This window comes from Nomascus leucogenys, chromosome 11, assembly GCF_006542625.1.
Source record: "Nomascus leucogenys isolate Asia chromosome 11, Asia_NLE_v1, whole genome shotgun sequence".
Lineage (NCBI taxonomy): Eukaryota > Metazoa > Chordata > Mammalia > Primates > Hylobatidae > Nomascus > Nomascus leucogenys.
Genome location: NC_044391.1, coordinates 116,737,296 through 116,751,240, shown reverse-complemented (window position 1 = coordinate 116,751,240; position 13,945 = coordinate 116,737,296). Strand labels below are relative to the sequence as shown.

General features: G+C 35.8%; 1 protein-coding gene across 1 annotated transcript in view; it reads right to left on the bottom strand.

The window, feature by feature from the left end:
- Positions 1-3,238: 3,238 nt before the first annotated feature.
- The window catches only part of LOC115837297 (dynamin-like 120 kDa protein, mitochondrial), a 29,770-nt gene continuing 19,063 nt past the window's right edge, over positions 3,239-13,945 (bottom strand). Inside the window, 7 exon segments of the mRNA XM_030822808.1 lie at positions 3,239-3,518; positions 5,294-5,434; positions 8,665-8,744; positions 9,232-9,337; positions 10,398-10,400; positions 11,021-11,173; positions 13,181-13,346. Coding sequence (XP_030678668.1) covers positions 3,342-3,518; positions 5,294-5,434; positions 8,665-8,744; positions 9,232-9,337; positions 10,398-10,400; positions 11,021-11,173; positions 13,181-13,346 — 826 coding nt within the window. The 3' untranslated portion in view covers positions 3,239-3,341.

Sequence of the window (13,945 nt, the reverse complement as noted above, 5' to 3'; positions counted from 1 at the left end):
AGTGTCAGTGCTGGGTGCGGCGCCATGTGGTGGCCTGGTATGTAGCGTCGAGTCCAAGCTGGGGAGAAAGAACATTTCTGCAATGGAAAAGGACACGTCCTCATTCAAGTTTGGTTATGTATAGGAGGACTGACCAAAATACGAAAATATATTAAGGATACTAGAAGCCTCTTTTCTATCAGGAAAGGGAGTGACAAATATCGAAAGGGAGAATACTAGAACAAACCCTGTAACGCTGGATTAAAGTGGGAAGTATCAGCATCAACTCGCAGTTTTTAATATATAAATATACACATGACTTAGGAATACAGATGTCAGTGTGTGCATATTCACCTGCACATACACAAACACACACAACACTTACTTCCTAGCTCTTTCCACTGAGAAACCAGGCAACAGTGATATTCCAATAACAGTGAGCATATATAATTTCTAGGTCTCCATTTCTAAACACTGTTCTTCAGAAAAAGGAAGCTGGGTCAGGTATTGAGCCTGGGACATCTTGTTATATGGAGGGATAACACTGGGACAACGGGTGAAACTTGAAAGGGGTCTGAGAATTAGATATTGTAATTTATCAGCATTTGTATGAGAAAATCTGTTTCTAAGAACTATACATGAACCTACTTGGAAGTGATAGGACTTAAGGTCAGCAACTTACTCTCAAATAGTTCAGAGAAGAAAAAAATTCCTTGTAACTTTTTTTTTTTTTTTTTTTGAGACAGAGTCTCGCTCTGTGGCCCAGGCTGGAGTGCAGTGGCGCAATCTCGGCTCACTGCAAGCTCTGCCTCCCGGGTTCAAGCCATTCTCCTGCCTCAGCCTCCCGAGTAGCTGGACTACAGGTGCCCGCCACCACACCCAGCTAATTTTTTTGTATTTTTAGTAGAGATGGGGTTTCACCGTGTTAGCCAGGATGGTCTCGATTTCCTGACCTTGTTTTCTGCCCGTCTCAGCCTCCCAAAGTGCTGGGATTACAGGCGTGAGCCACCGTGCCCAGCCCCTTGTAACTTTTCTGTAAGTTTGAGATTAAATGGATCAACAAACAGATGGAAATGAGAAAGGTGGAAAGGTAGTAAGGTAGACGGCAGGAAGAACTACTTACTGAGGTCTTCTGCCAGCTGAACGCGTTTATCAAGTAAGCAATTTAATCTTCCTCTCACTGTCTTCAGCAAAATCTTCCAATACCTCTTTAACATTTTTCTCTAATCGCCTAACTGTTTAAAGAAAGTTTAAAAACCTGAGGAGCATCATTTTTATAAACGAATAAAGATGATAAAATTAACCTATATATATGAAGAGTAAATTTTTTATCACGTTAGAACTATTGCTAAATTAATACTTTTCATAGTCATAGAAAATCTCTGTTATACAGTAGTTTTATCAGCATGAAACCTCTGTAGTCTCAGAGAATGTCATATTCTTAAGCTATAGATTTTAATGGAAGCGCAGATTTCCCAAATAACTAGGTGATACCTAGGAGTCCATTCCCAACAGAGTTTCATGCAATGAAAATAAACTCCTGGTATATTTTATCACCCATCTTTTCCAATTATGATTATTTTAAAAGCAAATAATAATTTCTTTTTCTTTTTTTTTAAAGAGACAAGGTCTTACTCTGTCACCTAGGCTAGAGTGCAGTAGTATGATCATAGCTCATTGTAGCCTCAAAATCCTAGGGCTCAAGTGATCTTCCCACCTCAGCTCCCAAGTAGCTAGAACTACAGATGTGTGCCACCATGACCGGCTAATTTATTTTATTGTTTGGTAGAGTTAAGAGTCTTGTAATGTTGCACAGGCTGGTCTCAAACTGCAGCCCTCAAACGGTTCTCCTGCCTCGGCCTCTCAACATGCTGGGATTACAGGCATGAGCTACCACACCTGGCCAGTTTTTCTAATAAATCTATTTTAGGGAAGTATTTTGGCATCCTTCTATTAAATATGGATATTACCACTATTATTATGTAATGTCAAAATAAGACTGCAGTCCCTACGTGGCTTACCTTCAGTTTTTGTAAGTTGTTGCCTTCAAGTATTTGCGGTGATAGCAAGCATGCGCTGTATACGCCAAAACAAGACCACATCATTGCATTCCAACGGAAATATTAAGTAACTAAGATTACCAGATGCAAAGTTAAAATGAAAACTGTAATCGTAAACACATACAACTACTAGAACCAGTACATATGTCCTAAGCTTAAAAAGTACCCAGATTTACCTAATGCATATACTGTAGATGTAAGCTACGGAATCCTTTCTGTACGGAGCCATGAAATTCTGCATAATTTGGCTTATATCTGTCTGACACCTAGATAGCTTTGTTTCCATTCTAATGACAAAGCAAATAAGCTTAAGTAGTAGAAAATTCCATTACATGTATGTAAGTTGAAATTCATAGCATATACCCTCCATTTATATTTAGCTTCAGCTAACCATGTTTATCTTAAATACGTCCTTAGGTTAACCTCTTTTGAGTCTGTACTCAAGCCATTTTTAAAATTAAACTGTGTGAAAATAAATTGACGTATTTAAAAAGAAGCTTGTTCTATAGAAGGCAGTTTCTACAGAAGTTTCTTCTTTCTACAGAAGTTTCTATAGAAAGAAGTTCCCTCCACAATTAAAATTATGCAAAAAAAGTTGCCATTTTTAATTAGGTGTATTTAAATACAAACTTATTTTCATCTACTGAAAACAAAAGAAAAGCATGTTAGAAGTCTCAATTAAATGAGATTGTTGATTAACTGAGCTTTTTCAAAAGGATATTTAAAAGCATTTTTGCTTGTAAGAAAGTGCTCAAAATATATCAGCCTGCTGCCACCTAGGGGTTACTTTAAATTATGAATCATTTAATACAAGAACTTCATGATTATTTAAAACAAGATTTAGTGATATGAAGAAATAATTATGACACCTGAAAAAGGCATGATAAAAATTGTTTTGCAGTACTATTTCCATTATGCAAATGGATGGTTGTTACATACACACAGATACACACACACTTTCTCTTTCCCTCTCTGTCTCTCTCCCTGTGTACAGAAAAAGTTGAACAGAAAATACATAAAAATGTTAACTAAAATTCTTATAGGTCAGGGAATACGGGACTATTTCCTGTTACTTTATTATTTTTTTTTACTATTTATATTCACACTTTTTTTTTACTATTTATATTCGCATATTCTTATAAGCATTGGGGATAATATGCATGTAAGATGTAGTTACGAAGAACGTGGCAAGTATCTTTGAAAAGATAAGAGTTAGTTAGATTATTCTTTATAAATTACACACACTTTTTTTCCCCAGATGATCAAAGGATTTAAAATTAATGCTTAAGCTAAAGTTTACTTTTAAGCATATTTTAACAACTGTTGCCTAAAAATATTTCTCTTTGTTTTTGGAAACCTTACCTCAGAATCTACGAAATGCCTTTGGTAGTAATAAAAACCTCTTCGACAAAGGTTACAATGGTTTAGGGCTGTTTTTAAAAAATGTCTTCTATAAACTTGATGCCAAGTATCCTTGATCTAAAATGAGAAAAGAAAACAAAGCCCAGAGTTACTGTATATCCTTCATGTTGATCAACCACACTCTGAGAAGTTGTACAAAAAATTTATTTACCAAAAAAGTTAATTAAAAGCAAAAGCAAGGTTATTCTTTACAGTTATTCAAATTTTTTTATTCACTTACTTTTTTTAAGACAAAGATTAGATTTACTACTACTCTGACCCATTACCAGTTTATGTACTTAAAAATTAGCAATGACTTAAAACAAATGCTGTTATTATAATCAAATAATCATCTTGTGGAGTAGACAGGGTAGGTATTATCTTCCCCTAGTTATGGGTGAGGAAACCAATGCAGAAAGAGGTTGAAAGCCTTATCTAAAAACAGAGTTAGAACTTAAGAAGATGGTCTCAGATCATGTCTATCAACTCAACATTTCCTTTCTGTTTATAAAATTTTATTGCTACCATACCAATATGATCCCTATCACTTTATTACTAGATAGTCTGAGTGTCCAATATTCTTTAATACCCTCTGTCCTTTTCTGAGCAAAACAACAATAATGTTAACTGGAACAAACATCAACCCCTTTTGACAGATGAGGAAAGTGAGGTCAGAAAAGTGGTATCAATTATTAAAGGACATATTATTAGCTAATATAATGGAACACTAGAATTCACGTGTCCTGACATCTAGTCTATGCAATATTCTTCTCGTGGTACTTTGCTACTTATTTTATAGCTTTGCAAAGTGCACTGAACAAACTGTCACTTAAAAAACCTGAGGTTTTCTTGGTCTTACAAACTAATTAAGACACACAGTCCATCCATTGCCCAAGACATGAGCAAAAACTTACTTAAAAAAAAAAAAACTCCTCTCCCACTCTGAAGAGAAAATCCCTACTGTACTCACCAACGTGCCACATAACGTTGAAAAGTGTCAAACTGAACATAACTTATTGTTAATGAGAGCTGGGACCAACAAGAATAAAACCTAAATCCACATTCAACTCAAACAGCTCATGTAATCATTAGCTTTCATCTCATTCCAATTTATAAATAATGCTAGATGTACATAACTGCTTTGAGTTTTACCAATTTTATTTCTATGTTTTTACTTGTTCTGACCTCTGGTGGAATTTAAAGTAAGTATACTCATCCCTCAAGTACAGAAACATAAATAGCACATAATCTTTAAAAGAGTTTGTGTGGCTTTGAAATTTGTTAATGAGTGATTGCTTTCCCCACTAGACTTAGCATCATGAAGGTAAGCAAAAAGTAGCCTCAAGTGTAGACTATTTTTATTCTCACACTAACAAAAGAGGAAAATGGAGAAAGAACTCAATGGTCGTATCCAATTTAATAAAAACAACATTTTTATTTTTTCTGAATCCACTCACATCTAACTGAGTTACATTTGACTGTAAACCACACACAAAAACACATATATGTGCCATTTTTAAACAGAAATTCTATTTTGCAATCTGAAACAGTGTGACGTGGGCCAAAGGTCTAGGTTGGTTTCATCCCATTTTGCATGAACTGACTTGACCACTGAACTTACCAAAGTAAATTTCTCCATTTACAAATTAAAGCATTACCCTTAAAAAAGCAATACTGAGAATAAAATTCCTTCTCTTCACGCAATCAAAATGACTAAGCTTTTACTGTCAGCAAATGTACACATGACAGAACTCAAACTAAGCACTTAAATATCTAACTAACACGTAGTAACATTTACTGCAAGAAACAAATATTAAGGAAGCAGATTCCTGCTTCTCAGCAGTATTTATTACCATGTTTGGATCTACTTCTACTCCTCGGGATTCAACGTTCTTCCGAACTGTGGTTATTTCATCACTTGCAAGATAAGCTGGGTGCTCCTCATTACATTTCAACATCTTCTCCAATTCATTATTGGTTTCGTTGTGAACACACTTTAAAATGTTTTAAAAAGGACTGTGTTTAGATGGTTCATAATCTGGCGCTTGAAAAACAGTCTCAATTTTAATAAATATATTACTATTGCATAAAAGATAACACAAGCTTAATCGCAACAAACAAGAAAGAAACACAAGAAAGAACACAGCACCCTGGCTTATGAATATGGTAAATGGCCTATGAACACAGAAGAATTTGCCTTATGAGAGGGGAGAAAACGCAGGGATTAGCTCTTCTTGTTATGTATTTACTTTTGCTGAAATGTTTTTCCTGTGGAAGTTACAGCACCAGGAATCTTACCATGTATTTTCTTTCTTTCTTGACCGTAGGGTATAATTTGAATCTAGGAAAAAGCACCCTGAATGCATGGGAAGAACTGATGTTCTAAAATGCTTCATATCTAAGAACTATACTTAAGAACGAGATTACTGTAAGAACTTAAACCTGTTGACATGTTTCTTTTCCAATAAATATAAAATGCATAGTTTGAGTTTTAAAAAGCTTTTTCATAAAAAATGGTACTTCAGACTGCTCCTGTGAGGTATCTATCCTTCTTAAATTCACTTCCAGTCTCGTCTCTGTAATTATTCATAATCTCTTTACCAAAGGAAGAAAACGTACATACACTAGTTATGTTTGATAACAAGATTCTTATACTGTGTTAATCTTGTCATTTTTCAAACCTCCACTCAAAATTGTACGATAGAAGAAACTAGCTTTAAATTCAATCATTACCCTAAATAAATTACTAGAATAGAAAATCTACCACAGCTATGAAACTGAGTGGGTTTTTTTTTTGCCCTAAACTCTATCACAGCTATGAAATCTGGGTAGACAAGATTAACACATAAATGCAATTAACTTGTAAATGGAACTACTAATTAATACTCTCTGAAAACTAACACTTTAGAAAAAAGAGCATTTGATAAAGAGGAAGTTCACTGTTTGCTTAAGCATGTACTATTCAGTCTGAGATGGAAAGGAAATCGCTGGTGATGGTGTTCCCAAGCTCATCCTGCCTCGTGTTTTACTTCCCCGTTTCTACCCGTCATTTGACTGTCACCACACTTGGCCATTAGAAGAGAAAACTGCTCTTGGATCTATCCTGACCAAAATTTCCATTAGTTTGGCTTAAACAAGGCGAGAATGTTTCAAAGAGATGAATTTTCCTAGAAAACAAACAAAAGAAACACAAAAGCACAAAATACTTTTCAGAGAATGGATTTCTCATCTTTAAGTTTCTTTTCCTGCCAAATCCTGTCATTCAGCTAAGTAAACTTACAATGTGAGACCTAGGGATATTCTCCAGCTCTTCTAGAATCTATGTCTCACTGTAACCTCCAGGTATGAGGTTGAAAACACTTGTTTTCAACTGGGAGTGGGAGGGATAGAAAGGACAGAGAAGGAGAGCTTGACTCAGTAGTCTGACATGAGGCTAGCTTTTGAAGGAAAAAACAAAACAATATACATAAACACCTCCCCGGGTGATTCACATGCCCCTCCCTTCTATATTCCAAATTATGGCCTCTGTTCTACAGTCAGCCTGGGTCTCACACATGCTGCCCTGAAATCCTGCGGGGAGAAGGCTCTTCTCTAAAGGGTTTCCAGATTCCTCTTCTAGGCTTACAGACCCTTTGCACTGACTTTAAAGCGAATTCCTTTACTTCTCTTGAAGGGATTCCCCTATGGGTTTAAGTTCCTGACAAAAATAACTTACGAGCAGGAATCATTTCTTTCAGAGTGTTTGGCCAAAGCACATTTACCACCAGTCAGTTGCTGAGGCAAGTTCTGCCACCGATTGTTCTAGAGACTTTAGGCCTAATATCACTAAGTCTTGAAGGCCAGATACCATTTTTCTTTTGCAGTTTATCTCCCTTACAGCAGCTCTTTCTAATCAATGCATCTTCCTCTATCAAAGTCAGAAACCTTGGATGGATCTCTAGAAATTCTCTTCTGACAGACCTCCTCCTCTCAGCCCATCTGTAGAGCAGAGATAACCAATGCACCCTGAACACACACACGACCCAGTCACTAACTGCTTCCTCAGCTTCTCTTCAGTCTCTTCATGGCTCATTTTTCACAAAAGTCATTACCAAAAAAATAGTAAAAAAACACAGAGAAAGAGAAGACTGTCTCTTCATTATTTCGAGGAAAGTTGAGACTCACATCTGATAGAGAACTTATGAAACAAGAAATGTTGGAAACTAGGAAAAAAATAGGATATAGATTATACAATTAACAGTATTTAAAATGAAAATGAAAATATAAAATAAATAGGGACATCTCATTTGGTCAATTTTTATTCTCTTTTTGTCTCCTCTATTTTTCCATTACTTGATCTCCTTTCTCTAAATGAATTCAAGGAACAAACAAGAAAAGAAAATGGATTGGATGCTAAATCTTTTTCATCTTCATTATTTCATTAATTTATGTAGTTAGATTCTATATTCTATTTAGATTCTTTCATTTAAGGAATGAACAAGGAACAAGACAGTGGTATAAGACTGAATGCTAGATAGGAAAAGAAGCTATAAAAATCAGAAAGGAACAGGGGTGGAGGTGAGGGGTAGGGACTTTAATGGTAGATACAGATAATAAAATAAGGCAAGAAAAATTGTTATCTTTTCCCGCCAGTCATATTCATTGTACATCCTCTGAAAACCTTACCATTTTTTTCTATTCACAAGTTTTTTTCCCTGCAGCTTCGATCTCCCAGGCTCAAGCAATCCTTCCCACCTCAGCTTCACTAGTAGCTGGGATAACAGGTATGTGCCACCACACCTGGCTAATTTTTTTTGACTTTTAGTAAAGAGGAGGTCTTGCTATGTTGCCAGGCTGGTCTCGAACTCCTGAACTCAAGCGATTCCTCTGACTTGGCCTCCCAAAGGGTTGTGATTACAGGAATGAGCCACCGTGCCTGGCCTGTTCATAACTTTAATCTTCCTTTTTACCTCAAACAGGGAATTGAAATGAACAAAGTAATCAACCACAAAAGGGGCATGTTTCATCTCTTCTCTTTTAACAACATGGCTATTTCACTTAAAAAAAACTTTCTTATGTAGTTTATTCTTTATTCTAAAGATTCATTATATTTTAGAAAGTATGATATAAAACATTTAAAATTCCTGAGACTGGTCTAGAGCCACAAAAAGGTTATATTTTAAAGCCTGAATTAAAATGAACAAAATTATATCATCATTAAGACTAGAGACTTGTTTATTTTTACCTGTTCTTGGGTCCGATTCTTCCAGTATAACCACCTCTTTTTCCAGTCTGGACCCACCATGTTTTCAATTGCATTTTCAGCTAGAAAAAAAAAATTAATTTATCAAGAATTTTATCACTTACACATACACAAATTATAACTAATAATGGTCTTGCTTTCTTAACTATTTCAAAGTGCTATATCAATATGAAGGCAGTTGAAATACAGGAAAAAACCCACATGACTGATATGGCACATGTGTAAGAGTTTAATTATATATGTGTTTATGATACCTAAAAGTGTAATTGCTTATAAAATTCCTGTAAGTACAGTAGCAAACACACTAAAATATTCTGCATTATAGCTTTATAGAATATAAGTGCATATAAGCATCATGTGTCCATTTTATTCACTGGTTTTAGTAGCTACAAAGCAGTTGACTAAAAAAATTCCACAAATAATATTCGACTATAGTATTAATGACAAAGACTTTGAAATGTTCAATATATTTCTACAAATGTTCACTAAGGTTGGATGACTCCTTCACCACTGTGAACTCAGAACTCAATAAGCCGTGTCTCTACTTACTATCTTTGAGACGAGCCTGCAGAGCCTCTTCCATAAAATAAATAGCTGCATCCCACTGCTGTTTATCAGATATGGATCGTTCTTCCAAAGCATTGTGTTGAATAACCTCTAAAAATAACAAGAAGAGAAAAAGCCAACTTGTTTTACATCTCATCATTTTAGTAGTTTTATTCAAATTGACAGCTTAGTAAATATGGAAAAATAACCATGTATATAAACCAACATAAAAATATATCCTTCCTATAAAAATGCATAAGCTCCTTTTACTTGCCTGCTTATTTGTCAGCTTGCTATCTAAAAAATAAAGAGTGGAGATTCTCTCCTGGCCCAAATTAAACAAGCTAACCATATGGGGTGCGTGGGTAATATTACACATTTACATTATACAAAATATTACAAATTTAACTACATGAAATGCAACATCTAGAAACCTAAAATTCAGGGCTTAATAATTCAGATCATGTTCATCGCTCCTTTTTGCCATATAACCTATATGTTAGCCTTTTCAAAAATGAGGAGAAAAAAATTAATAACCATTATTCCCAGTGTTAACAGCAATGAAAAAAGTAATAAGGTAGACATTTAAAAGGTCTATACCATCATAAAAGTTATTACAGTTGAAAATTGGCTTCCAAATTTTATAATTTTTGGATGAATAAAAATGAAGCTATTTTCTCAGTAAGCCAGTCTTAATAAGGCATTTAACAAGCATAAATACAGTTTTTTTTTTCTTCTGTTTTTTTTTTTTTTTTTTTTTTTTTTTTTTTTTTTTTTTTTTCTCGAAACGGAGTTTTGCTCTTGTTGCCTAGGCTGGAGTGCAATGGCACGATCTCGGCTCACCGCAACCTCCCCTTCCCAGGTTCAAGCAATTCTCCTGCCTCAGCCTCCTGAGTAGCTGGGATTACAGGCATGCACCACCACGCCCGGTTGATTTTGTATTTTCAATAGAGACGGGGTTTCTCCATGTTGGTCAGGCTGGTCTCGAACTCCCGACCTCAGGTGATCCACCCACCTCGGCCTCCCAAAGTGCTGGGATTCCAGGTGTGAGCCACCACGCCCGGCCATAAAGACAAACACTTCTTTAAAATAAAAATTATAATTACAACCAGCTCTGCATTTTCCCAGAAAATCGCTCAATCCTGTAATTCAACAACACCTCTAGCAACTCTCTGAGCACAGCAGGCACTTAACAGATTTGATTTTGGTAGTGAGAGCATTCTACATAAAAGATTTTTCAGGTGGTGTCAGGAACCAGGCTTTGCCATTAGAGAGGGGCCTGAATCCCAGCTCTGTCAATGACAATAATAGGAGTGGTTAAGAATTAAATCAAATAATGCTTGCAAAATACCTAGCAGAGTTCCTGGCACATAGTAAGCATTCAATACATGGTAGCTGGTGTTATGATTTTAGGCATCTAACATTTTATAATCCACTGAAAACCAATGCATTTAGTTCCTTTTATTATCACAGAGGGTGAAATTAGAAGCACCTATCTACAGACAGGCCCATAAAATGGCTAATAGATGACAATCTGTAGAAGTTTATCGGAGTCTGTTTACTGCAAAGTTTTACTTTTTTCTGAAATGATAGCCATGAAAGAAGCAGCAACAGGTGATTTTAGAAGGGCAGGGAAATATTAAAGGGCAGATTACAGATCACAAATCTGTTTCTTCATTATTTTTAATTCAGAATGTAATTTAGTCATATAAAAAGTCTCCTATGAAAAAGTATCAATTTGAGAAGTTATATAAAAATATGAGGCTGATACCCCAGTATACAAACAACATACCAAGCTGTCCTCCGCAAAGTCATTCCACTTGTGTCATTTAATACTTTCTTCCTTAACGCCCTCTTTAAGTTTATCAAATATGTCATCATGCTCTTTCCCTTTGGGTTCTGTCATGAAGCGGGAAAATTCTTCTTGTAGGGTCTCCCAAGCAACCTAGAATTATTTGAAAGAAAAAAAGCTGTATTGTTACTATATACTTTAATGGTTAACATGAAAAATAACACATAAGCTCAAGCCAAACAGATGTGAGCAGCTTTTCAGAAAATATACATGAAAACTACATTAACAAAAAGGCAAATATAAACTATGAGGTAGAGGTCTCACACGGGTTGCTGGGGACAGATATGGCTTCCTGATATGTTTTCCTAGACATGTATAGTGGTTTTCATTTTTAAAATTGCTTGCCAATATTTAAAAATTGAGAGATTTCATATAAAAGTCTGCATTTACAGCTTCTCTTGAACTAACTGAGAAGGGTATAGCCATATTCCTACATGACACCACCTACAGTAGCTGAACAGGGCTGTCTCTTCAAGATAAGGTATGTATTCTAAGCCTGCCACCCAGGTTAGTTCATTTATTTATTTCAACCTCTAAGACATGAGTTTGCCTGCTTCTTTCACACTGCAAAAAGTTTTAAATGTCTTAATGATTCAGTCATCTTCACAGCTTTGTCTTTAAGCAAAGATATGAAGCAATGCACCAACACTTTCAAACACAGCTGAAGAGTATTCAGCTTTGTATTATAGCTAACTCCTAATGATCTGAACGGCGAAAGGAAGAGCACAGTGTCAAAAATAATGAAGAACAAAATCTGCTTATAACTAAGTGGGCTTTTTCATGCTGGATTTTAGCTCTCTCTCATTTTAAAAAAGAAAGTGACTGTCCAAAAATATGGAGTGAGTGGTGGGGCGAGTATTAAGATCCATGTTTCCTGACCTTCTCACCAGATCTACATTCTTTCCATGACACCTAGTGCTGAGGGACAGAAAGCAGCAGTGGAAAGAAAAATTGATGCTTTCATAACCACTTCCACTGCTTGAACCTTAGGATGTGAAAATATCCTATCATGGGACAGGGTGCAGAAAAAATGTTAGTGCCAGCAATGAGAGCTACTGAAGGGGTAGCAGCAGCTCTCTAATTTCTTCACGGGTAAATGTGTCAAGAACTGCCAGGGCTCAGCAATGTGCAACTTAGGCAGGGAGGCTGCTTGAGTTCTTAGAAGGGGCTTGAAGAAATTGAGAACAGAGGTAAGGAAGTCAAGACTGGAGCAAGATAGGAAAGGGGTGAAATCACATCTGAATAATTAGAAACTGACACTGCCTTTAAGATAGGTGTGAAACACGAAATTACTGTTAACATTGACTTCAATTTTGTGAGCAGCCTCACACAGAAGCACAGGACACACTGACTCTTAGCTTGGACAATCACTGTTTACCGGGTGATGTACATGATGGATCAATTCAGATGATGATGACCATGGTAACAGCAGGTCCATTTCCTGAGCAGTTACCATGGGCTGGGCATTGTCTAAGTATTTTACATATAATTACTTATTTAATCCTTACAACAACCCTGTGAGGTAAGCAACATTATTGTCACCATTTTATAGATGAAAAAACACAAAGGGAAGTTAAGCAACTAGGTAAAGGATCATACAGCTATTAAGTGATAAAGCCAAGATACATGGCAGCAGAAATAGATTCTTTAAGGTAGTTTTTTTTTTTTTTTTTTTAAATAATTCCTAGTTTAATCTTCTGTCAGGATCCTAAGAAAATGATAATTTAAGTATAACTGAGCTCAGATGAAATGCTTGATTAAGTATTTTCTTTATGGAATCTCTATAATCCACAGAATCCACAGAAAATGTTCAAAATATTTCACATTCAAGCAAAATTTGCTTGTTAAATATTGTCTTTGGAAGAAGTACGAATACCCTCAGGCCAACACCATACCAATTAATTAGTAAATTTTTATAACTTTAGTAACTGGTAGCAACATTAAGGTTAGTCCCAAAACAGAGATGAGGAATAAAGAATAAATGAGATACAAAGACCCAAAAGAAAGATAGAGGCTGTGATGGGAATAAAATCTAAAATTCACAGCTCCTGCTCCCTTCAGATAATGCTTCTTACCCGTTTAATTAAATTATATCCTAACCTCTACTGCTTTATTAGGAAGCTGTTTATCAGTCCACTGTTTAAGCTTGATATCCACTGTGGTATTAAAAATTCCTGAATTCATGGTCTGTGCAGCTGGAAGGTAGATGTTTTCAATCACATGAGTTGATACTCTCTCCCACAGAGATTGTTGAAGGATTTCCTCCCTGAAATAAAAAAGTATCAAAAGCACCAAATCTAAATATAATATTGTTTTTAAAAACAGCTTGACTGAAGTATCATTAACTTATAATAAACTGTACATATTTAAAGTTTTGATAAGTTTTCACATGTGTATATACCTGTAAATCACAGCAGTCAAGATAATGAACGCATCCATTATCCTCAAAAGTTGTAACCACTGGAACTGCTTTCTGTCACTGTGATTAGTTTGTATTTTCTAGAAATTTATATAAATGCAATCATGTGGCATATACTCTTTTTCTTTCTTCTTCCACTCAGCATAATTGTTCTGAGGTTCATCATGCTGTTGTATGTATTAATATTTCACTTTTTTTTTTTTTTGAGACAGGGTCTTGCTTAGTTGCCCAGGCTGGATGGAGTACAATGGCACATTCATGGCTCACTGCAGCCTCAACCTCCTGGGCTCAAGCCATCCTCCCATCTTATCCTCCCGAGTAGCTGGGACTACAGGTGGACACCATTATGCCTGGCTAACTTTTTAAAATTTTGTAGAGATGGGGGTCTCACCATGTTGCTGAGGCTGGTCTTGAACTCCTGGGCTCAAGCAATCCTCTTGCCTTGG